The following is a 27,065-nucleotide window of genomic DNA, read 5'->3' as shown; positions in this document are numbered from 1 at the left end:
TTAGTGCCACTTTAGTGTAATTTTAGTGCCACTTTAGTGCCACTAGTTATTTATCAGATCAGATGATGTGATTCACACCTGAAAAATGTGTAAATCTGTTCCTATGCTGCTGTAAAGGATAGTGCTATCTAAGGTGTATATTGCTTTGTATACTGGAGTAATAATGAATTGACGTTTTTGTATGAAAACAAAAAAAATCTATTTTCTATATTTGTTGACTTTGACTTTGTTGTTGTTGAGATTGGTATCAAATATCAAAGTTGATACATTACTCGTAGATATATAAAACTGGTGGATCAAACAGAATGCAGGTAGAGTGAGTGAGTGAGTATGGTTTGACTCCGCTTTTAGCTATATTCCAGCAATATCACGGCAGGGGACACCAGAAATGGGCTTCACACATTGTACCCATGTCGGGAATCGAACCCGGGTCTTTTGTTTTCCAACTCCAAAAGCAGATTTGCCTGCTGTGACCTTGAAAATGGGGTCAAGGTCACCAAAACCGACTGGTGTCTGCGGAGTCTGTATATATACCATAGTTCCAAATATGAAGACAATCCAGTGTTTAGTTCTTGAGATATCGCGGCAACAAACAGGTGAGACATACGGACGGACGGTCGTGAATACTATATCCCCGCTTCGCGCTTTCGCGCGGCGGGGGAAAACAATACTCACTCACCCACTTATGGCCATGACCACCCACTGTGAAATCCAAAGCAAAGACGTAAGTGGTCTTAAAGTTTAGTCTGGGTAGACAGAGGTCCAGATTAATAAGTTCTTCAATGTAACACACAATTTGAAAGAAGTATCTTCACACATCTTTGATAAAACATATGCCATTCTTAAATTTTATGTTTGTGAACATAACGTTAATTCAAGAAAGTGTCAACTTCCGTTCTCACTTGTGAAAGACGAGAATGAAAAGCAAGAATATGAATGTGTAAAATATATTTAATTCAATAATGTTTCAATCATTGGATACAAATCATAATACTTTGATGACTACTTTAAAGTAGACATTTGACTTAATAATATAATATCACTGTAAGCTTGAGATGCCACTTGTCTGTAAATCACAAGAACATCAGAACAAGTTTCACAATGCGTTCTGTTTATGTGGAAACAGTTATACTGTGACAAAGAAATGTAATTCTGAGATTATCACATCAGAAATCAGACAGTAAATGTGGAATCTATAATATCTCCAGCAGTCCACATATATTACCAAAATTGCTGTATCCATAACAAAATAATAAATTAAAGTATATTCTCACTGTATTTCTACATTTTGCAAGATTTCATATACAGCAGTTCAACTAATATCCAGACTAGCCCTACTGAGGCGACTGCTTGTCGTAAGAGGCGACTAACGGGATTGGTTTGTCAGGCTCGCTGACTTGGTTGATGCATGTCATCGATCCCAATTGTGTGGATCGATGGTCATGATGTCAATCACTGGATTGTCTCGATTATTTACAGACCGCGTCATATAGCTGGAATATTGCTGAGTGCAGCCTTAAACAACAAACAAACAAACAAACTAGCCCTATTGCTTCAGTGCGTCATTTTGTGAATTATATTTTAACCTAGAAATGAAAAACCTCCCATTCTGTGATTCCTCTGCAAGTTCTCAAGAATGAATTCTGAAACATATTGTTCCATGGAATTGAAAAGCTATGTGAAAATAAAAAAAGATCAGAAAACCAGTGCAAATTACAAACTGCATGGATACAAATGAACTTTTTATCATCTTGTGTACATGGCGTAATGCAACTGATTTGTACTAAGAATTTACATCAACACAATCACATTAATTTTATGTTCCAACCCAAATGAGTAGAAATAGATTCAAGAATAAAAGAATCAAGCATTTGCATTAAGGATAAATATTTAAATTCTTAAATTCTATTGATAGCTAAACTGAAGGTCAATTACCCACTTCGACCTTCACCCACTTAAAAATGTTTCATGACCTTGACTTGTGACCTCAGCGCCCCACTTTATGAGTTTCCTTTGGTTGGTCAATTCTATAGACGAACTCGGCCAATGAGAAGTAGGCTCTGTACTTGACCTCGTTGGGCGTGGTGTCATAATGGTAGTGACCTCCCTGACCATGTGTGCTGAAGCAGTGGAAGTGCTCTGTCCGAAGGTCAAGGTCCTTTAACATAAGAGGTCATTTTCAAAAAAGCCATGTTAGTCCAGATAAATGGCTCAATAATTCACAAAAGGATTGAAATAAACATAGTTCACAAAATTATTTAAAACATTGGCCGCAATCGACGATTCAATGATCATGTTGATGAATTTAAATTGTGATTTGTCAGTCAGCATCAACTTTGCGATGTAGGTAAGAAAACTGCTATCGATATCCATGCAAGCCCCTTTCTGCATATTGTATGTGTCATTTTCTAAAACTACTCTAGAAATCCGCTTGGTGCCTGACTTTCCAATTCACTGCGATGGCCATCAAACTTTCAGTGTGGCATAGATCCGATAAGACAAGAAAAGTGTCTTTACATCACACCAAATGACAAGATATCCATACACATGAAACAGGCCGGCCAGCCAACTTGTATGGGTTTCACAAGACGGCAACAGGCCAATCAGATAACTAGATTCTTCAGCGATTAATAACAAAGAAGCTCACAGGGTCATGTGACACCAGCTCTCCCAGGCACACCAGAGGTGCATCCATCTCGAAAAATTTCAGCCAGTTGTTGACATCTTCGTCAGACTTGAGAGGAGTCTTGGAGAAGTCGGGCTGGAAGAGAACATCATCAAGTCTATATAGACACACACACCAAGATGCCAAATTGCCAACCACTATGATTTGGGTGGAATCATTATAATATTTTGATCCAAATTCTGCGAATACGATTAAGCGAAACATGAATTTTTCAAAAAACATTGCCAGTAACTAGATTTTGACCTTGCTACAATCATTGTCATATAAACAAACGGTTAATAATCAATAATAATAATTTCTTTTTGCTTGTGATGGGAAGGATATGAGATGTTGGGGTGATAAATGTTATGCAAAAATGAGCCCTACTCTGCGCATGAACTTGACGTCAACCCTAGCAGTGGTAGAAACTACCATTTTCGGTCCACTAGTCCTTAAAATGATAACATATAGCAACACCCTTAAATATTGGCAAATTTCTACTAGTCCTTATGATAACTCAACTATTAGGCAGTTTGGCAAGGACTACAGGACTAGTGCCAATTTCTAACGCTGCCTAGCATTGCCCGGTATTGAAGTACATGACGTTGTCTGCAAGGCTGTGGCTGATGTTGCATCAACACTATGAACATACACAGGTAACCACAGAGCTCATTGGTCAGACCCCTCACCATCTTCCCGAGGCAAGCGACTATCAAAGTCCAGTTTCCACCCTTGCCGAACTAGGCTGGTATTATGGAGTTACATTTTAGCTGGACTAACAAGTCTATGCATAGTCCAATCAAAATCGCGCAACAAAATCGAAATCCAGTTCGTAAACTGTTGCGCAGATTTCAGTCAATTGCAGGATTTGCAAGGCATATGTACCGCCAACTCGTTGCCAACAGATATTTTACAAATCTTTTTATGTTTGTGCTCACGTGATTCGAGGCACTTTTGATGTAAGACCTGTTTTATCACAATATAGATCTTGAGTTTTGATCAGATCGTCTTGACTGGGCGCCGCCATTTTGTTTGAAGCAGATGCAAGTGATACGAGTGGTGGAATCTGATTGGTCCACAGGAGAGGCTTAGAAGGGACATAACTCGTAATAACCACTGGTGGTGCTAGGATCGAGCCCAGGAATTCCAGCCTAGTTTGGCAAGGGTGGGAACTGGACTTTTAAAGTCAGTTAACTCTCTTGCCTCGGGAAGATGACCCCTCACTGGATCCCCTCTTGCTGGAATCAGGTCCTGACATGATTCATTGGTCAAACATACTAACTACACTTCTGAGAGACTGGGTGTATTCTGGTTGACGGAGTACGCTAGTACATACAAACACATGACCCACTGTTGTTGCACTGTCAGTCAAAAACTCTAGGTTGACGTTAGACAGACGACCATTTAGCTACAGACAATAATAACGTACAAGTTCAACATGGTCGCTTTAATTTTACTATTTTAATTCTTGTAGAGAAATTAATGTGCCACAGACAGAAATCTGTGGTCCACGGTCAGGCAGTTACGTGTACAAGTGACCCCTCTCAGGTGCTCACTTTTACGTGTAACAGGAGACCCGTCACACACATGTTAGGTCCTCTAATATAAATGCCGAACACCATGCTCTTGACAATAATATCACTGTGGGGGTTTAACATGGACGCTTTAATTTTACTATTCTAATTCTTGTAGAGGAATTAATGTGCAACAGACAGAAATCTGTAGTCCACGGTCAGGCAGTTTAGTGTACAAGTGACCCCTCTCAGGTGCTCACTTTTACATGTAACAGGAGAGCCGTCTCACGCACATGTTAGGTCCTCTACTGTCAATGCCGAACATCATGCTCTTGACAATAATATCACTGTGCGCGTTTAACATGTTCGCTTCAATTTTATGATTCTAATTCTTGTAGACATTCATGTGCTACAGGCAGTTACATGTACAAATGACCCCGGCAGTGATCTCAGGCAGACTGAGGCATGTCGGGGACTGGTCTCCTGTACACACTAAGTCCTCTGCTGCTAATGCTGAACATGGTACCGCTGACCATGATGTGCAGGTTGGCCTTCCCACTCTCTATCAGGAAAGTTCCACCCAGGGCGACCGGCCTGGTGTTGTAGTGATCTGCCAGACTCGTCCTCAGACTGGTCATGAAGTTGTCTGGACCAGTCCTCCTGCTCGCAACCACTTCGATGACCTGGCAAACCATCACAGATGTGCTGATAATAAACGTACCAGAATGACATAAATGCTTACCACATGACCACTACTTATTTGAAATTGCAATCAAAGAATGCACTTAGTTTAATGACAAGTGGACATGGACTATGAGTATCATTCCAAACACCACCCACATAGAGCAGGGAGAGTGAATGAGTGAGTTGGGTTTAACACCGCTTTTAACAGTATTCCAGTTATATCGCAGCATGTCAGCTTAATGTGGGAGGAAAGCCCGAAGTGATGCAGGTCTCAGACATTTACCACTTCGGTGAAACCCATGAGCATGGGTATGGTGCTGACAAACCTAGAAACATAATCTGGACGAAACGGGATTCAAACCCACAATCATAGGTTTCTGGCGTGCCCAAGGGATGCAACTCTGCACAGTGAATCGCGGCGCCTTAGACGACTGGGCCACCTGTGCCCCCTTGAGAGAGAGAAGATGGGGGGGGGTGGGGGCGGGGAAGGCTTCAAACAAGTGGATATTGACTATGAGTATTACTCCCAACCGCACCCACATGGGGGAGAAAGAGAGAGTAAATGGGGGTGGATGTGTGTGTGTGTGGGGGGGGGGGGGGGGAAGAGGCCCATGACAAGTGGACATGGACTACGAGTATCACTCCCAACCGCACCCACATGGAGCAGACAGTATACCTTCCCTGGTTTTCCTTCTGAGCACAGGAAGTTCCCCATGAGGCAAAAGTCTGTAGAGTTTACTTTCTCTAGAACACAGGCGTCATTCTGTAACAAAACCAATCAGACAGGAAGATTGAGAGATTGTTGTTTCCACTCACCATTGTTACAGCTACATTACACGGACCTGTAAATAATAAAACACCATGTATAACAGTATCTCAGTTAAAACCCGTGAAGATTCCGGGGTAGAATAGGTCTTCAGCAACCAATGCTTGTTGTAAAAGGCGACTAACAGGATCGGGTGGTCAGACTCGCTGACTTGGTTGATGCATGTCATCGATCCCAATTGCGTGGATCGATGCTCATGATATTAATCACTGGATTGTCTGATCCAGACTCGATCATTTACAGATCGCCGTCATATAGCTGGAATATTGCTGAATGCAGCGTTAAACAACAAACCAACCAACCAACCAGTTATATCACTGCATGTCATCATGATGTAGAAGGTTTGTTTCATTTTTTACTTCTTTTTGTTTAAGACCATCCTCAGCAATATTCCAGCTATATGAAAGCGATCAGTAAATAATGGAGTCTTGACCAGGCAATCCAGTGATCGATATTGTGAACAGCGATCCATGTCATCAGGGTATGACGACACGCAATCAACAAGGTCTGACCATCAAACCCATTTGTTCGCCTCTCACGACAAGTTTAGGTTTCTGTGGAAGAAGCCCGAAGAGATGCCCGTGTTGGACATTTACCACTTTGCTGAAGGAAATAATCATACAATGCAATCCAGTGGTTGACTGCAAGAGCAACTACCCACATGGGTGGGATAACCAACAATCAGCCAAGATCTACATAGGGATCTTAGAACTACGACTGCTGTAAGTCTGTGCTAAAGCATGGGAGTTTCCATCTGCAATCGCTTTGTGGAATGGTGCTCTGATCACTCATGATTTGAAGCATGGGTACTAGAGACCTAGTCTAACCCACAATCTCACCAGGGGCCACTAACAGCAAGCATGGGTACTAGAGACCTAGTCTGACCCACAACCTCACCAGGGGCTGCTAACAGCAAGCATGGGTACTAGAGACCTAGTCTAACCCACAATCTCACCAGGGGCCGCTAACAGCAAGCATGGGTACTAGAGACCTAGACTGACCCACAATCTCACCAGGGGCCACTAACAGCAAGCAGGGGTACTAGAGACCTAGTCTAACCCACAATCTCACCAGGGGCATAAAACAGCAAGCATGGGTACTAGAGACCTAGTCTAACCCACAATCTCACCAGGGGCCGCTAACAGCAAGCATGGGTACTAGAGACCTAGACTGACCCACAATCTCACCAGGGGCCGCTAACAGCAAGCATGGGTACTAGAGACCTAGTCTAACCCACAATCTCACCAGGGGCCGCTAACAGCAAGCATGGGTACTAGAGACCTAGACTGACCCACAATCTCACCAGGGGCCACTAACAGCAAGCATGGGTACTAGAGACCTAGACTGACCCACAACCTCACCAGGGGCCACTAACAGCAAGCATGGGTACTAGAGACCTAGACTGACCCACAACCTCACCAGGGGCCACTAACAGCAAGCATGGGTACTAGAGACCTAGTCTAACCCACAATCTCACCAGGGGCCGCTAACAGCAAGCATGGGTACTAGAGACCTAGACTGACCCACAACCTCACCAGGGGCCACTAACAGCAAGCATGGGTACTACAGACCTAGTCTAACCCACAATCTCACCAGGGGCCACTAACAGCAAGCATGGGTACTAGAGACCTAGTCTGACCCAAAACCTCACCAGGGGCCACTAACAGCAAGCAGGGGTACTAGAGACCTAGTCTAACCCACAATCTCACCAGGGGCCGCTAACAGCAAGCAGGGGTACTAGAGACCTAGTCTGACCCACAACCTCACCAGGGGCCGCTAACAGCAAGCAGGGGTACTAGAGACCTAGTCTGACCCACAACCTCACCAGGGGCCACTAACAGCAAGCAGGGGTACTAGAGACCTAGTCTGACCCACAATCTCACCAGGGGCCGCTAACAGCAAGCATGGGTACTAGAGACCTAGACTGACCCACAACCTCACCAGGGGCCACTAACAGCAAGCATGGGTACTAGAGACCTAGTCTGACCCACAACCTCACCAGGGGCCACTAACAGCAAGCAGGGGTACTAGAGACCTAGTCTAACCCACAATCTCACCAGGGGCCGCTAACAGCAAGCATGGGTACTAGAGACCTAGACTGACCCACAACCTCACCAGGGGCCGCTAACAGCAAGCAGGGGTACTAGAGACCTAGTCTAACCCACAATCTCACCAGGGGCCGCTAACAGCAAGCATGGGTACTAACCACCTATTCTCACCCACAATCTCACCAGGGGCCACTGACAGCTAGCATGGGGTACTAACCTATTCTGACCCACAACCTCACCAGGGGCCACTAACAGCAAGCATGGGTACTAGAGACCTAGTCTAACCCACAATCTCACCAGGGGCCACTAACAGCAAGCATGGGTACTAGAGACCTAGTCTGACCCACAATCTCACCGGGGACCACTAACAGCAAGCATGGGTACTAGAGACCTAGTCTAACCCACAATCTCACCAGGGGCCGCTAACAGCAAGCATGGGTACTAGAGACCTAGTCTGACCCACAACCTCACCAGGGGCTGCTAACAGCAAGCATGGGTACTAGAGACCTAGTCTAACCCACAACCTCACCAGGGGCCACTAACAGCAAGCAGGGGTACTAGAGACCTAGTCTAACCCACAATCTCACCAGGGGCCGCTAACAGCAAGCATGGGTACTAGAGACCTAGACTGACCCACAACCTCACCAGGGGCCACTAACAGCAAGCAGGGGTACTAGAGACCTAGTCTAACCCACAATCTCACCAGGGGCCGCTAACAGCAAGCATGGGTACTAGAGACCTAGACTGACCCACAACCTCACCAGGGGCCGCTAACAGCAAGCAGGGGTACTAGAGACCTAGTCTAACCCACAATCTCACCAGGGGCCGCTAACAGCAAGCATGGGTACTAACCACCTATTCTCACCCACAATCTCACCAGGGGCCACTGACAGCTAGCATGGGGTACTAGAGACCTATTCTGACCCACAATCTCACCAGGGGCCACTAACAGCAAGCATGGGTACTAGAGACCTAGTCTGACCCACAATCTCACCGGGGACCACTAACAGCAAGCATGGGTACTAGAGACCTATTCTGACCCACAATCTTACCAGATGCCCTGACTAGCAAGGTTCTTGTACAGCCTTCCAATGGTCATGAGATTAAACGTTAAGAAACTGTTCCTATGTCCTACCTCAGTCTTGGCAATGTAGGAGTTGTTGATGGCAGTCCCAGTGTCAGTCTCTGGAACCTTCACATTGCCAATCAGCTGCAAACACAAGGACAAACACAATGCTAAACCAATCATACATGTGATTAAAGACATGTCAGAGACACCAGTGCTTGTATCCATGGCACAAGATTTCAGCTTCATTAACACAGGGGGTTCAGAGAAATAAACACATGCAGAAAACTGCGATCAAGGAAGTGAGGAGTGAGTGAGGTTTTATGCCGCTTTTAGCAATATTCCAGCAATATCACGGCAAATGGGCTTCGTTTATTGTACCAATGTCGGGAATAGAACCCGGGTCTTTGGCGTGACGAGCGAACGCTTTAACCACTAGGCTACCCGACCTCCCCTAAGGAAGTGAGGAGAAAAGGTGAGGTGAGGTGAGGTGAAATTGGGTATAACGTCGCATTCAAGGTGAGGTGAGGTGAAATTGGGTATAACATCGCATTCAAGGTGAGGTGAGGTGAAATTGGGTATAACGTCGCATTCAAGGTGAGGTGAGGTGAAATTGGGTATAACGTCGCATTCATGGTGAGGTGAGATGAAATGGGGTTTATCGTCCCATTCAAGGTGAGGTGAGGTGTAATGGGTTTAACGTCGCATTCAAGGTGAGGTGAGGTGAAATGGGGTTTAACGTCTCATTCAAGGTGAGCCGAGGTCAAATGGGGTTTAACGTCGTATTCAAGGTGAGGTGAGGTGAAATGGGGTTTAACGTCGCAGTCAAGGTGAGGTGAGGTGAAATGGGGTTTAACTTCGCATTCAAGGTGAGGTTAGGTGAAATGGGGTTTAACGTCTCATTCAAGGCGAGGTGAGGTCAAATGGGGTTTAACGTCTCATTCAAGGTGAGGTGAGGTGAAATGGGGTTTAACGTCTCATTCAAGATTATTGCACTCATATAGTGACGTGCATGTACGTGTGTGTGTGGCTGCTTGTATTAGTCCGGATTAATGCTGATTTATAGTGCTGGACCACTGAGATACTATGCTGCAGTTTTACATGAATACCCCACTCAGACACAGTATACTGACTCCGGGCCACCAGTCCTTGTTTTAGCCCCTTAATGCCGAGTGCAAGACAAGGTAACAACAAGTACCATATTTTAAAGTCTTTTGGTATGACGTGGCCCGGGATCGAACCCAGAACCTTCCGCTCTCCGGGCGGACAGTCTACCACTAGACCACGGAGGCGGTCAAAGAGGGGGAAAGGGATGGGATTTAACATTACATTCAAGATTATCGTGTTCAAGATTACTGCATTTATATAGCAGCAGATGCAGGCATTTGTGTGCTTGTACTGGTCCGGACTATTGCTGTTTGCATAGTGTTAGCCTACTGTAATTCCAGTTTAATATGGGTACTATAAGATACTATATAAGATACTATAATAAGGATATATATCAGATATATATATATATATATATATCAGACATATACTGACTCATTGTTTTATCTCTTAATGTCAAGCGCCAGGCAAGGCAACAACAAGTACCATATGTAGATGCTCTATCCACTAGGGAGATCAACGAGGGCAACCCCTACAACATAATGGAGGAGTCCAAGTCTCAACTCACTGTTCACCCCTACAACATAATGGAGGAGTCCATGTTTCACCTCACTGTTCACTCAACAACATAATGGAGGAGTCCATGTTTCACCTCACTGTTCACCCCTACAACATAATGGAGGAGTCCATGTTTCACCTCACTGTTCACCCCTACAACACAATGAAGGAGGCCATGTCTCACCGCACTGTTCACCCAACAACATAATGGAGGAGTCCATGTCTCACCTCACTGTTCACCCCTACAACACAATTGAGGAGTCCATGTCTCACCTCACTGTTCACCCTACAACATAATGGAGGAGCCAATGTCTCATCTCACTGTTCACCCCTACAACACAATGGATGAGTCCATGTCTCACCTCACTGTTCACCCCTACAACATGACATGGACCAGCGCCAGCTCCAACAATGAAGGCACCTGGCAGGTTGACCAGCTTGGAAATCAAGGGGAAGTTAAACACCTGCAATACAACGGGAGAATTAACTGACACATTATGCTGACACATCAAAGTGACATAACACACCAACACATCACATTGACACACCACGCTGACCCAACACGCCGACACATCACATTGACACACCACGCTGACCCAACACGCCGACACATCACATTGACACACCACGCTGACCCAACACACCGACACATCACATTGACACACCACGCTGACCCAACATGCCGACACATCACATTGACACACCACGCTGACCCAACACGCGACACATCACATTGACACACCACGCTGACCCAACACACCGACACATCACATTGACACACCACGCTGACCCAACACACCGACACATCACATTGACGCACCACGCTGACCCAACACGCAGACACATCACATTGACACACCACGCTGACCCAACACGCCGACACATCACATTGACGCACCACGCTGACCCAACACGCAGACACATCACATTGACGCACCACGCTGACCCAACACGCCGACACATCACATTGACACACCACGCTGACCCAACACGCCGACACATCACATTGACACACCACGCTGACCCAACACGCCGACACATCACATTGACACACCACGCTGACCCAACACGCCGACACATCACATTGACACACCACGCTGACCCAACACACCGACACATCACATTGACACACCACGCTGACCCAACACGCCGACACATCACATTGACACACCACGCTGACCCAACACGCCGACACATCACATTGACACACCACGCTGACCCAACACGCCGACACATCACATTGACACACCACGCTGACCCAACACGCCGACACATCACATTGACACACCACGCTGACCCACACACCGACACATCACATTGACACACCACGCTGACCCAACACATCGACACATCACATTGACGCAACACGCTGACCCAACACGCCGACACATCACATTGACACACCACGCTGACCCAACACGCCGACACATCACATTGACACACCACGCTGACCCAACACACCAACACATCACATTGACACACCACGCTGACCCAACACGCCGACACATCACATTGACACACCACGCTGACCCAACACGCCGACACATCACATTGACACACCACGCTGACCCAACACACCGACACATCACATTGACACACCAAGCTGACCCAACATGCCGACACATCACATTGACACACCACGCTGACCCAACACGCGACACATCACATTGACACACCACGCTGACCCAACACACCGACACATCACATTGACGCACCACGCTGACCCAACACACCGACACATCACATTGACGCACCACGCTGACCCAACACGCAGACACATCACATTGACACACCACGCTGACCCAACACGCCGACACATCACATTGACACACCACGCTGACCCAACACGCCGACACATCACATTGACACACCACGCTGACCCACACACCGACACATCACATTGACACACCACGCTGACCCAACACATCGACACATCACATTGACGCACCACGCTGACCCAACACGCAGACACATCACATTGACACACCACGCTGACCCAACACGCCGACACATCACATTGACACACCACGCTGACCCAACACACCGACACATCACATTGACACACCACGCTGACCCAACACGCCGACACATCACATTGACACACCACGCTGACCCAACACGCCGACACATCACATTGACACACCACGCTGACCCAACACGCCGACACATCACATTGACACACCACGCTGACCCAACACGCCGACACATCACATTGACACACCACGCTGACCCAACACGCCGACACATCACATTGACACACCACGCTGACCCACACACCGACACATCACATTGACACACCACGCTGACCCAACACGCCGACACATCACATTGACGCACCACGCTGACCCAACACGCAGACACATCACATTGACACACCACGCTGACCCAACACGCCGACACATCACATTGACGCACCACGCTGACCCAACACGCAGACACATCACATTGACGCACCACGCTGACCCAACACGCCGACACATCACATTGACACACCACGCTGACCCAACACGCCGACACATCACATTGACACACCACGCTGACCCAACACGCCGACACATCACATTGACACACCACGCTGACCCAACACGCCGACACATCACATTGACACACCACGCTGACCCAACACACCGACACATCACATTGACACACCACGCTGACCCAACACGCCGACACATCACATTGACACACCACGCTGACCCAACACGCCGACACATCACATTGACACACCACGCTGACCCAACACGCCGACACATCACATTGACACACCACGCTGACCCAACACGCCGACACATCACATTGACACACCACGCTGACCCAACACGCCGACACATCACATTGACACACCACGCTGACCCAACACACCGACACATCACATTGACACACCACGCTGACCCACACACCGACACATCACATTGACACACCACGCTGACCCAACACGCCGACACATCACATTGACGCACCACGCTGACCCAACACGCAGACACATCACATTGACACACCACGCTGACCCAACACGCCGACACATCACATTGACGCACCACGCTGACCCAACACGCAGACACATCACATTGACGCACCACGCTGACCCAACACGCCGACACATCACATTGACACACCACGCTGACCCAACACGCCGACACATCACATTGACACACCACGCTGACCCAACACGCCGACACATCACATTGACACACCACGCTGACCCAACACGCCGACACATCACATTGACACACCACGCTGACCCAACACACCGACACATCACATTGACACACCACGCTGACCCAACACGCCGACACATCACATTGACACACCACGCTGACCCAACACGCCGACACATCACATTGACACACCACGCTGACCCAACACGCCGACACATCAGCCAATACAACAAGATCATGAAGCTCTGTGAGGCATCTCAAAAAGGGTTTACCGGCATGAGTGAGTGAGTGAGTGAGTGAGTGAGTGAGAGGATGAGTGTGAGTGAGAGGATGAGTGAGAGTGAGTGAGTGAGTGAGTGAGTGAGTGAGTGAGAGGATGAGAGTGAGTGAGTGGATTTGAGTGAGTGAGTGGATGAGTGAGTGAGTGAGTGAGTAAGTGAGTGGGTAAGAAAGTGAGTGGATGTGAGTGAGTGAGTGAGTGAGTGATTGAGCACTCTCTGAACAGGATCCAACCTTTAGTGCAAGGTTCCTACAACTTGATGGCTCATACATAGTTGCTCTCATCAAACGAAGACGTGGATATAATATGGTATTTATAATATGAAACCTGGGATAAAAAAGTTACAGCAACATGAATGTGTACAAACATGTGAAATTAATACACAAACACACTTAAAGCATGTTATTATTCATGAAATAACCCGGGGATTCAGAAATTGAATGGGTTGTTAAAATTCTAAATGAAAAGGACGAAGGCATACTTTCTTGATCACCACCGCTGATTATCTAACCCATGTTGAAACGACATTCACCAGGTCAAAGATGGACAAAAAATATTCAGCTTGTGGGCACACTAAATACAAAAGGGTAGACCTCTTGTGCCTCATGTGCTCCATGTCACCCTTGACAAAATTACATACTGTGTATGACCGTAGATAAGTTGAATTTTGAGGACCAGAAAAAAGATGCTATACAATGGGCTCGGCTTATATACAGGATACACTTTCATGAAAGTATTTTCCAGATCGTGATCTGTCAGAAACATTGCTTAAAGGACGGTCCGGTACCAGTAGATTGGATTTTTTTAAGTCTGCTACCACTACAGCCATTATTGTTATAAATGATCTATAAAATTATTATTATACACCAATTTAGTCATTTAAAAGTTCAAGGTTTATCTTTCTTCATAAACTCAAATATCTTTACATATAACAATATAATCCACAGATGATGCCCATGAAAAAATTACATCACATATGACCTACTGACCTTGTCCCTCTGAGCTAGTGGCAGGAGATAGGGAGGTCCACCCACATCGGCCAGTCTCGGACTCCCACATATACCTGGTAGACAGACATGCTTCATCACACCCACAGGATAATTAAAATAATTTTCAGGATAAATTTCATTTTTGAAATTTTTACATATTTCAAATGAGTTTTTTCAGCTGCTGAACATATTACATCATAATGTTGTTTTGTGACTGCTGTGTTGAAAAATTGGTGATGCATCTATTTTTTGCGGTTTGTTCCCACTTTGCCAGTCAGCTGAATGTTGTTTTAGTGATGAGTGATGAGCTGACTAAAGTCTGTTTCGTCTCTACTCACTGGAAAACTCTGATCACTCAGCCAGGGGTTGTACTATGATCATGACTGAACTGTGTTAAATCAATTTGATGTCCAACCCTAATGAAATATTTGGTATCACTGACAACACTGATCATTGCAAAATGACAAACGCACAGGTTAACATAGGATTTATTCAAAATTCTCATGGTAGTAGGCATTTAATATATTCTGGTTCTAAGTGTAGGGGGCGGTCGGGTAGTCTAGTGGTTAAAGCGTTCGCTCGTCACGCCGAAGACCTGGGTTCGATTCCCGACATGGGTACAATGTGTGAAGACCATTTCTGGTGTCCCCCGCCATGATATTGCTAGAATATTGCTAAAAGCGGCGTAAAACCATACTCACTCACTCACTCACTCACTCACTCTAAGTGTAGAGTTTACACTACAAAAGGTACCAGAATTCACTGGAAGTGTTGTCTGGCAAACCCTTGGGAACTTTGCTGACTACGTGACAGAACAGTAGATCGAACAGAGCGAGCGTTCCACGTGGAACCACTTCAACACCTAAGGGCCACGTTCGACCAACCACGTAGAGGGATGGCATTCCAAAATTGTGAAAATGTCAGCAAGCCATCCCATCATGTATAAATTCATTGACTTGAGGTGAGCTGAGGTGAACTGGGGTTTAACATTGAGTCCAAGATTATGGCACATATATAGCGACGTACATGCACGTGTGTGTGTGTGTGTGGGTGTGGGTGTGTGTGTGTGTGTGTGTGTGTGTGTGTGTGTGTGTGTGGCTGCTCTCCGGGCAGACGTTCTACCACTAGACCATGGAGGCGGTCACATTGATGTGATAAAGAAAGAACAATCCAATGTTGAATTTACACTGCACCAGTTACAGGCGACCAACCCAGAATGTAAATGAATTATGCCTGAATGTCCTGAAGACCTGTCTGCTGCAGGCAACATATTCTGCCATTGAAAATAGAGATGCTCTTTCCCATCTTGTTGGTGTGCCAACGTAAAATATGTCTGTATATGCTATGCTGATATGAATAATACATAAATTTTGTGATGTACATATTGATTACCTGGCTACTGTATTTGTGAATAAAATATGAATACCGAATGATATGAATGTCATTTTATAATAAAATATTAAATAATTGCCTGAATTCATAATGAAATATAATACATCACCAGAATAATGCTATGTGAATAAAAACAGCACTTTGATACTATTCTATAGTTTTGGCTGGCTATAGACTATAGGCTACAGACCGAAACAGACCATCACCCAATCCCCTAATGTATAAGGGATTATCATGGCTGAGTGATTTCTATAACTGAAGACCGCCTCCGTGGTCTTGAGGTAAAGCGTCTGCCCGGAGAGCGGAAGGTCCGGGGTTCGATCCCCGGACGCATCATACCAAAAGACGTTAAAAGATGGTACTTGTTGTTACCCTGTCTGGCGCTCGGCATTAAGGGGCTAAAACAAGGACTGGTCGGCTCGGAGTCAGTATACCGTGTCTGAGTGGGGTATTCATGTTAATCTGCGGCATGGTATCTCAGTTTGCTAGCACTATAAATCGGCATCAGTCCGTACTAGTACAAGCAGCCACACACACACATGTGCGTGCACGTCGCTATATAAGTGCAATAATCTTAGACGTGACGTTAAACCCAATTTCACCTCACCTCTATATCTGAACAATAGCGACTGGCAAAGTGGGAACCCCTATTTTTGACAAATTGAAAATTTGAATTTCATCTAGTCTTCATATTCCCCACATACTACTTGGATCAGGGGAACACAACATAAGTTATGTTTATGCTTTTCAATTGCCATTTAAAAAAAAAAAAACTTCATAGTTTTGAACTGTGTGTTTTAAAGGGAAAAATCAAGAACGAAGGTGTTTTATACATTTTTAAAGAAATGTTGGTCATGTAAGCTAAAAAAAAAACAAGAGCAAAGGTGTTTATACTTTTTTTAAGAAATGTCGGTCGAGTAAGCTAAACATAAACTGTATGTGCTTATCTGTAAAGTCAAAACAGGAAGAAAACAAAATGTGCCCCATTTTGTCAATTCATTTCACACTTTTGAAATTATAGATCAGAACATTTGTAAACCAAGAAATTAAACACAACTTCCAACAATGCTATGAATTATTATTTATGAACTAATTCTAATGCATAAATAGTTTTCTATTTTAACATATGCAAGATATTGCATTTGTGTTGCCTATTATACATGTGATTAAATAAATAGATCTCCTGCTGTTCTAACTTGTTGCTAATCAGTTGACACAGGACACACTATTCCTACAGAACGGCCCACATTCAGTATTATACCAGTTCCCAGTACCTTTGGCTGACAACAGGAAGGGTTCCTGTGTGAGGTCCGGACAGTCCACGACATTCACTGTGACATTCTCGAAGTTCTTGGCCAGTCCTTCTTGCAACACTGAAAATAACATAATCACATGGATGGATGGATGGATGGATGATGGATGGATTGACATGGATGGATGGATGGATGGATGGATGGATGGACATGGATGGATGGATGGATGGACGGACGGACGGATGGACGGAGGGACTGACTGACTGACTGACTGACTGGGGTTTAACACCACTTTGAACAGTTGTCCAGTTATATCATGGCATGTCAGCTTAATGTGGGAGGAAAGCCTGAAAAGTGAAATTATGTAGTTCTCACACATTTACCATTTCGGTGAAACCCACAAGCATGGGTATGCTGCTGGCAAACCTAGAAACATAATCAGAATGATCCAGGATTCGAATCCATGATCATAGGTTTCTGGCATGCTCAAGGGAGGCAACTCTGCACAGCCAATTGGATCGCCTTAGACGTCTGGGTCACCCATGACCCTATATGTATTATTTGATATATCATTGAGCCTACATATATTCTGGTTTATCACCCTAAACTGGCTTCCACAGGAGATACTGCTTGAGTGAGATCAAGCGAACTCCAACATTGTCCAAGGAGATATCACTACCATATAATTACATCACAATGCTTTGCAGACTATTGTGACATCACTGGTTACCATGACGTCACAATCATATGACATGACTTAAAATAAGATAAGATATCTTATTAGCTTTTGAAAGGCAGCAGATCACTTAGATTACATGTCACAGACTCACTTGTCATACTGAACTAAAGACAAAGTTTTAGTTTTATGTATAGGAGAATGTCCGAAAAATAATCGCGAGATTGAGGACTTTCTCCAACTTAAAAAAAAGTTCGATCAAGTGAATGCCTCGAACTAATCTTCAAGTGATTTTCACTATACTATGCTATACTATGGGAGGGTGACCGCTCTTGTTTAACTATGGGAGGGGAACCTTTCAAGGAAAACTATGGGACGATTTAGTACCCATACTCAAACTATTGGAGTGTCAGCAAAATGATTGCGTCTATCCAACTGTCATTAAAGTTCACGTAACTTTGTTTTAAATTGAAATAATGTGTGAAACCCACCAATATTTTGTTGGGATAATTCCATACCCTGCAAAAAGAATCCTCACTCACTGACCATCAGTCAAGGTTCCAGATAATCTCTGGGTATTTACTCGCATGTTATCATTCACTTTGGACATGTATAGTTTTCTATGGGTATTCAATATAGTCTTACTCCCTTGGGTCCAGTGAGTATATTGGGTATTTTTAAACCAATGTGTGAACCCTTTTTTTAAAAAGTCAACTTAAAACTGTTTCTAATTTGAATGTGTCAGTGTGATGTCCCAAGCATCTCACGTATTGTATAAGCTCATAACAGTGATGCATGTCTAGGTTATAATGTGCCAGCTGTAGCACTTGTTGGCTTTATTCACAGCAGTAGAGTTCACATACCGTATTCGACGTAATAGGTGCCCAGGGCGCTCTCGAAATTAGAAATAGGTGGCTCTTATTAGAATATTATTTTGGTGAAAAACACAGAGTTGAAAGATAAATTTCGTGGTTTATGCTCACAGCCTGAAGTGTTTATGTTAGGGCTGCAACTATACAGGAAGGTCACGATACGATACGCATCTCAATATTCTGGTCACGATACGGTACGTATCTCGATACGCAATGCTAAAAAAACAAGACTTAAAGCATGTCAAGATTGAACCTTTCATGATTTTGGAACAGTCAAAATTATTTTATAATAACAAGACTACTGAAGTTGTTCAACTTTCCTTCAAAACAATTCAAAGTTCAAACACCAGAAAATAATTATTGTACTCCCCCAGTGATTAAACTTCAAAGAATTTTGATACAATGGTCGAAGAAATTGTATCTGAAATTATTGTTTTATCAGGAATAATTTATTCCAATATCGTGTTACCTTAGTTGCAGCTTTTACTATATATATATTTATAATTATAAGAACCACAAGTGTAGCATTTTGGTACTGGTGATTGCTGTTGCAGGATATTTTTACGTATGGAACAATTTGACCAGTCACCCTAGGGACTTCCCGTGCTACATGTATTTCGATTGCGATAATGTTATGTTGACATATATTAGCCAAATTGCCACAAATATGACTTTTAACGAGTCAAAGTATAGCAACTAGCAACTAAAGTTCTTTTCAATGCGTCAAAAGCGGTAATCTGACCGTGGTTGCTGTATCTCTTCAAACACGATTTCACATAACTTAATGAAAACAATATTAAATGAAATTTTGAATAAAATAATTAAAAAATATTACATACACAAGTCCAGATACAGTTGTATACAATGAACATGTTTTAATAACAAGATAGTATAATAATGGTATTGAATTGCGTACTTCAGTTCGGATTTGCTGACTGGTATTTTCGGTGTTATGTGCTTGCGGTGATCAGCTGATAATGTTTTATGAGATGGGGAAAAACATCTGTCGGTGTAAAACCTGAGCTTTTTTAAAATGTAAGTACGTTTTTGGGAGCCATGCGTTAGCACCCGCTATAACCAAGTTAGCGGTTTATTGAAAGGCACAATAGCGAGGAAACGCTGTACTTGAGATTTGCGTTCCGTATCGATAAATGGGCCCACGTTTATCGTATATCGTATCGTGGGTCAAGTATCGCGATGCATCGGAATATAGGTGTATCGTTTCGCCCTTAGTTTACGTACGACAGATATATTTTTCCAGAATTTAATTGCCCATAATTAAGGATACATATAACACACAAGTGCGTATTATACGTGAATAAATAAGTCTTGTGTACATTGATCAATCAGAAGGGGGGCTAATTGGGATTGTTCACTAGCTAACATATTAGCAAATATCGCCGTGGGCGCTCATTAGAGCGAGGCGCTTATTACGTCGAATACTGTATATACATGATGCCTGGTACAAGCTGAAAAGGCTACTTTGGTTATTTATATGCACTGTGTAGGGCTAAGACGATTCCAAATTTACTACCCGGGTACTCACCCCCTATTACCCAACCCTACCCGGGTACCCGTTGTAGGTCTCAAGAGATACAAAATGTCCGAATGGGAAATTTATTTTACCACAGCACTTGCAAAACGTCTTTAGATACATGTATTAAACAATCTGGTCATGCATACACTGAAGTTGACTTAAGTTATGTCTTTATTCAACCATATGAAAAGTCAGAAGGAATGAGCGCATAGTCAGAAAGAAATGCAAACATGAGTGACTTGTAGTGTAACCATAGAGTTCAGATCATTTTTGTCATTAAACTACATATCACACGACTAACCACAGGCCCGGGTAGTCCTGTGGGTACCCGGGTCCTACTCAGTACCCACCCGACCTGGGTACTCGAGTTAACCGTCCCAGCCCTAGCACAGTGTTATTTAGCCGAGAGCCACAATGGCGACCCCATCGCGTTGCTCATCTATGCAAGGTTCATAGCAGAGAAATTGTTTGTTGTTTAGCATAACTCTCAGCAATATTGCAACTATATGACGGCGTTTGGATCAGACAATCCAGTGATTGAAATTGTGAGCAACGCCCCCCACTACCGGGGTATGATGACAAGCAAACAATGAAGTCCCTAAGCCATAAACACCCGATCAAATTGGTTGACCAGCAGAGCTGGAACTTCATACCATGGCATAACAGCAATGTTTATAACACCCAACGCCCAACAGTCCAAGACGGTCTATTTTGCTGACAGACGGTCAGGTTTGAAAACTTGCATGCCTGACGGTCGGGAGCAATAGGGAAACAACTCTCCAACACTTTCAACTCTCAGCCATTTTGATTGGCCCACATAATCGCCAGATGCCACTTAGCATCAGCGACCCAATAAAATTGGTTTTCGACCAATCCTCGCGTTTGATTGGATGATGCTTACATTAACCTTTAACCTTGCAAATTCGTCTGCGTGTGTAAATGTGTATGTACAATTATGAGTTTAGTATAGATCTACAGTAAATATGTGTATGTAATATTTTTGCTAAATCAAATACTCAAAACAGCAGCAACCCTTATTTTTCAAGCAAATTGCATGTAATACAACAATTACTACTCCCTTCTTCATCCAAGTTTCATGGTATAAACCCTACACATGTGTATTTGTCATTCACTTGATGTTCATTAATGGCTTTATTACAGGTAGAATTAGGGGTAGAAACTCAATAACGTTCACCCCTGCCTCGGAGAGTGTCAAGGATATATACATGTATGTTTATCATATAATGGGTATGTTTCTCTGCAGGATAAAAGCCAATGGATAAAAAGGATATCCGTTGGGGTCATATGAGGATAGAGATGCAAATATCAAAGGTCAAGTTGGGACTACTTTCACTGTTTACAAACAAATATGGTGTCGCCCTTGTCATTCGGCGATCGAGTCAGAATATTAACCATCGGGAATCTGGAGAAACTCCTTGGATCATTGCTATCATTATCAAAAGAACAGTCTAATATACTAAAATCAGTGTCTAACTGTAACTTAGCTAAGACATTTTACAAGTTTTGGCAGCTTTGGAAACAAAAATTGCGAAACAATATTGCGAGGGCACTAGTCCTAGCCAAGCGGGATCAGTAGCCATATCCGTGCTTGTAGACCTCTGCGGCTTGGAACCTTTTGCCACAAATTAAAATAGTTGTATTTGGCCGAAATATCTTTGAATTGTTACCTTGTTTCATTTTGTCGCTGTGTGTACATCTGACAGCACTTCGTAACGTTATGACAGGACAGGCCGACTGTCAACAATGTCTGAACATGGCCGTGACGTCTCATAGAAGAGGGTTGGAGTAGCTTACCTTTGACAAAAGGCAGTTACTCTACTGGACAGACTGATGTAGGGTTGCGACAGGTACTCGAGTACCAGAAAACGGGTCGGGTAGTTTAGGACTCGAGTCCAATTTTCAGGACTCGAGTACCCGTTCAGGGGACATAACTCTAATTGCCTTTCGTAACTCCTAAGTCACTTTAAAATGGACGACAAAGCCGACAAACGTTCAAATGTTTTAGGTAAGCCATGCAGGCATTTAATAAAAAACATAAAACCTTAGAATAGATCAATAGATGTTAGATGACCTTTTATTCGCAAAAGCATTACAAACAAGTGGGACAACATTGAACTACGGGTACTCGGGTCCAGTTCGGGTATTGTCTGCCAGGTACTCGAGTTCAGTTTTCGTACCCGGTCGCAACCCTAGACTGATGTATTGCTATGTATTGTTGCGAGAGGCAAGTAAAAACAATTGTTGTTTTGCGTATATGTTGCTTCGCCACTGTATAAGAAACAGATTCTAGTTGGAACTATATTGGCTACTGTCACTGTCCGACTGACACATCACTTACCCTGTGACGTAATAAATATTAATGCACGCATTCCAGGAAAACTCGCAATGATTCGGTAATGTTTGTGAGAGAGGGAAAGCGATTTTCAAGCACAGAATTAAAGAATGACATTGTATGCTAAAGAGGTTATCACGCTTCTGTGTTTGGGGATGGTAAATAGCCTGTATTAGGAATAAACACTATGTATTTAGCTCGCCAAGGCTTGCTTAATACTATGTTTATTCCTAATGCAGGATATTAACCATCCCCAAACACACTTGCGTGATAACCTCTATATATATAAAAAAAATTATTTAAAGCCGCACTCAGCGCTATTCCAGATATTTGACAGCGGTCTGTAAATAATCGAGTCTGGACCAGACAATCCAGTGGTTAACATCATGAGCATCGATCCATGCAATTGGGATTGATGACATGCATCAACCAAGTCAGCAAGCCTGATCACCCGATCCAGTTAGTCGCCTCTTACAACAAGCATGTTATGTAACATGCATGTGGCAGCACAGCAAGAGAGGAATGGTCAATTGAATTTCTGCCAATAAAACAATGCCTAGCAGAAGAGAAAATACAATTTAAATAGTAAATCATCATGTCTAGAGAAAATTCATCTCTAATTTCACATTTTTATTTACTACGTTTGCTATCACCTGTTCGTATATTACCTGAATTCTGTAAAGGGATACTATGTAAGTTTTTACTGTGCATAATATGATGTTGACCGATAGCATCACCCTTTCAAGTCGTGAATGCATTAATCAACAACAAACACATGTCAGTTTGGCTGCAGCACCTTATAGTATATCTTTTCTTATGATATCCTCCAATGGTCGCATCGAGCAGCGAGAACTGCACCAAACACAAGTCTAACCAGTCAAGATTATTGTCCTGAATAAGGACATTTTGAAACCACAAAAAAAAAAGCCCATCCATATTTCAATACTTTCAAACTTAGAGTGCTGTTTCCCCTTTAAAGGGGCACTGATCTAACGCAATTCCCCGGACTGGTTGTTGCCTTTGTTATTGTTTTTTCCCCGTGAGTACCCAGATGATACGCCACGCAACTGAGCGTGACCAGAGACTGGGTTACCGTCTGCAAGGACAGCTAAATAAACTTGGAGGCTGGAGGCAATATTTGTTTTACGCATTTTTGAACACTGATTGGTTAACTGTGATCTATAAAGATTTCGACAAAGGGTGTATGTTAATTAATTTCTTCAGCCTAAACAAACAGACAAAAAGAACGGCGGAGCTCATCGGATGTCGTCATTTGGAAATACTCAGATGGTTTAATAATAAAAAAGTATCCATGCAGTGAAAGCATTTTCGGATTTCGGATTGCGTCGATAATACGATTTCTACTCCCTTGTTGTCATCCACGTTTTCTGGTATAACCCTACACTTGTGTATTTGTCGTCATTCACTTGATGCTCAGTTAATGAATTTATTACAGGTACAATTAGTGGTAGCACCACTTAGATTACCTGACAAAGGTTCCCATTTGGCATTTATTTATTATTCAATCTAAATCCAGGTTTGAAGTGAGGTGAAATGTGTGTTATGTAATATGCACGTGGCAGCCCAGCAAGAGGTGAATGATCAGTTGATTTACTTTTTTTGTAAATCAACGGATCGTTCCTAGTCATCAAAGGATTAACAGAAAATACGTTGATTGATTAATCACTGTTATCTTGCACAGTGGATATGTCAAAAGTGAGTGTTTACATGTCTAGGTTTACTAAAACAAAGGGAATTCACTCATATCATGGCGTGAAGTGCCGATGTAAAAACAACACACTTTGTTCAAAGGGTTAACTGATAATACGTTAATTGATTGCTCATTGTTATCTATCACTCAATGGATTTTTTAGGAACCGTGGACGATATGAAAATAGTAGTCATGTGGGCTTTCTCAGCCGACCCTTGAGACTTGACACCTATGTGAAACACCTGAAACAATCTAAGTGATCAGTTGAGAAATGAACACGGGTTATCTTTTAAAACACTTGATTGTTACAGTGACACGTGATAAGTTTCTTTGTACAGCTGCAGACAAGTGGGATATTGTTCCTTTGCGTGGATATTCCCGGATACACTCCGCGAACAAGGAAGCTGCCTCAAATTATATACATAAATTTGGTAGGTTGTAATTATGGTATTTGCATTTTGTTTTCCTTCATTTGCTGTAGCATTGAACCGATTCGTTCTTGTTCCTCTACGTCTTGGTTGGGAAATTCTTCAATGCGCGAGAGACGTTGTTTCCACAAGTCTTTTCCTTTGTAAGCGTGTATATATTACCGTTAATTTGTAAAATGTGATTCTCTCAGGCAATTTATAAAATGTGTAAATATTTCAGTCATTTTGACTGAAAAATCTGTCCAGATTGACTAAAATTGATTAAGACGATCAAAAGGGCCTACAAACATCACAACAGATTATTATGTAGGATTAGAAGCCAAACAACAGAGAAATGTACTTTTTCAACGTAACATTTTCAGTCTCTTGGTGATGACATTAAACATCAAAATGTTTGGAATTCGTTATCATGATAATACAGAGGGACATATTTTTCAGTCACTTTGTAAAATAACTGAATATTTAGGCGTTTAATAAATTTGAAAATGTTACACATTTTGAGAGTAAAAAATACACACACTATAAAAAAAACAATGCTCAGGTGAAATATTTACTTTGTGTTACAAGTCAAAATAGTGTAAACGAAAATCGCAAAATTACCAAGCAAGTGACTTATCAAAACTTCGTAGCATTACCGTGCTACCCACAAAGATAGCTACATTTCCTTATTATCTCGAAAACTGTATTTCATTTTGTTGATCAATGTGACCATACGCCCTTATTACTACCCATACAAGTGACTAATGCGCTTACGAATGGCGCAGCAGAGGTCGCAAACTATTCTATATTTTTGCTATACATCCAGGTACTCACTGGGAAAAAACAATAACAAAGGCAACAACCAGTCCCGGGGAATTGCTTTAGATCAGTGGCCCTTTAAAGTTTAAAGTTACTAAGTTGACAATCCACCAGTTTAATGTTATTTTCTGAGAACTAACATTAAACAGTACTATTGTGTTAATCCTTTTGTTTGTCTTGAAAAGTCTTTACTGGCAACATTTAAACTGGTCTTGTAATTTTGCAATGTTACCACATGTTGTCTGACTTATACACTGATAACAGTTCTCGTTCTTAAACTTTTAAACAAGACGAGACTATTCTATATGGAAGTGGGTTATACCTGTAGATAAGGGCGGCGTGATATAATTACCTTACCATCAATACTGGGTCAATACTCGTTCACTGGACAGCAATCCCACATTATATACTGACATGAATGACACCCGCCTATGTGCATCGATCAGATAACAAAATATATCTACCTCTTGCTGCTTCTCCCATGGGAGGCACGTGCATGGAGGCCTTCAGAACGGGAGTCGACATTGTAGGAGAGATGACGAGCAGAAATAACGTGCCTCACGCCTGTGAAATGTCCTAATTCTTCAGCTGTTCAGCGACCAACCTCGTGTCACGTATAAACATTAGAAGTCAAGGGAACTTACTCTCACTGCACGATCCTTATTCAAAGAAGCGGTACTATAATATAAAAAAAGACTACACAGACGTCATCAACATGCAACCTTATCTCGATGAATGCCCAGTAAAGAAAAGCATGTACATTTCGCCAAGTGGTAGTGGAATCTGTTTGTGATCAATGCTCAGTTCTTGATGACTAGGAACACTATTAATATCATGCAGTTAACACAAAGAAGAATTTATCAAGAAATCCCGTGTATATGTAATAATAATAAGTGCATTTAAAATGCACTAGATTCCATTCACCAAGTGGATGCTCATAGCGCTACACTATTATTACCCCTGTCAATGGATCAGTGAGCACTCGATTTTCATTCTCAACTCCCTGCGGAGTATACAACCCAAGCTGCCTGTGAGGCGCTAGAAGGTTAACAGCCGTGGTCTAACTGAAATACTGTTCAAAGCGGGGTAATCCCATCTCGCCCCTTTGAATATCATGTAACAAAATGAACATTCCTTTTGTCGCCACGTT

General features: G+C 43.2%; 1 protein-coding gene across 1 annotated transcript; it reads right to left on the bottom strand.

The window, feature by feature from the left end:
• Positions 1-957: 957 nt before the first annotated feature.
• Positions 958-26,507, bottom strand: LOC139455825 (ester hydrolase C11orf54-like). Its single transcript, XM_071237375.1, has 9 exons — positions 26,380-26,507; positions 17,562-17,660; positions 14,896-14,969; positions 10,831-10,932; positions 8,873-8,947; positions 5,540-5,626; positions 4,713-4,862; positions 2,648-2,761; positions 958-2,158 (listed from the first exon to the last, which is right to left on the bottom strand). The coding sequence occupies exons 1-9, from the start codon at positions 26,438-26,440 to the stop codon at positions 1,988-1,990; spliced, it is 933 nt and encodes a 310-aa protein (XP_071093476.1). The 5' UTR covers positions 26,441-26,507; the 3' UTR covers positions 958-1,987.
• Positions 26,508-27,065: the final 558 nt, after the last annotated feature.

This window comes from Haliotis cracherodii, unplaced genomic scaffold, assembly GCF_022045235.1.
Source record: "Haliotis cracherodii isolate W230 unplaced genomic scaffold, xgHalCrac1.p SCAF_11, whole genome shotgun sequence".
NCBI classification, from domain to species: Eukaryota; Metazoa; Mollusca; class Gastropoda; order Lepetellida; family Haliotidae; genus Haliotis; species Haliotis cracherodii.
This window is presented reverse-complemented; position numbering and strand designations above follow the sequence as displayed.

What these genes read in the sequence shown, in the direction of transcription:
- LOC139455825 (XM_071237375.1), bottom strand. Translation starts at nt 26,440, where the DNA reads ATGTCGACTCCCGTTCTGAAGGCCTCCATGCACGTGCCTCCCATGGGA. An exon ending in CACTAGCTCAGAGGGACAAG is followed by an intron (nt 10,933 to 14,895) that starts GTCAGTAGGTCA and finishes GTTGTATTGCAG; the next exon opens with GTGTTTAACTTCCCCTTGAT. An exon ending in TTGTAGGGGTGAACAGTGAG is followed by an intron (nt 8,948 to 10,830) that starts GTGAGACATGGA and finishes TTGTGTTTGCAG; the next exon opens with CTGATTGGCAATGTGAAGGT.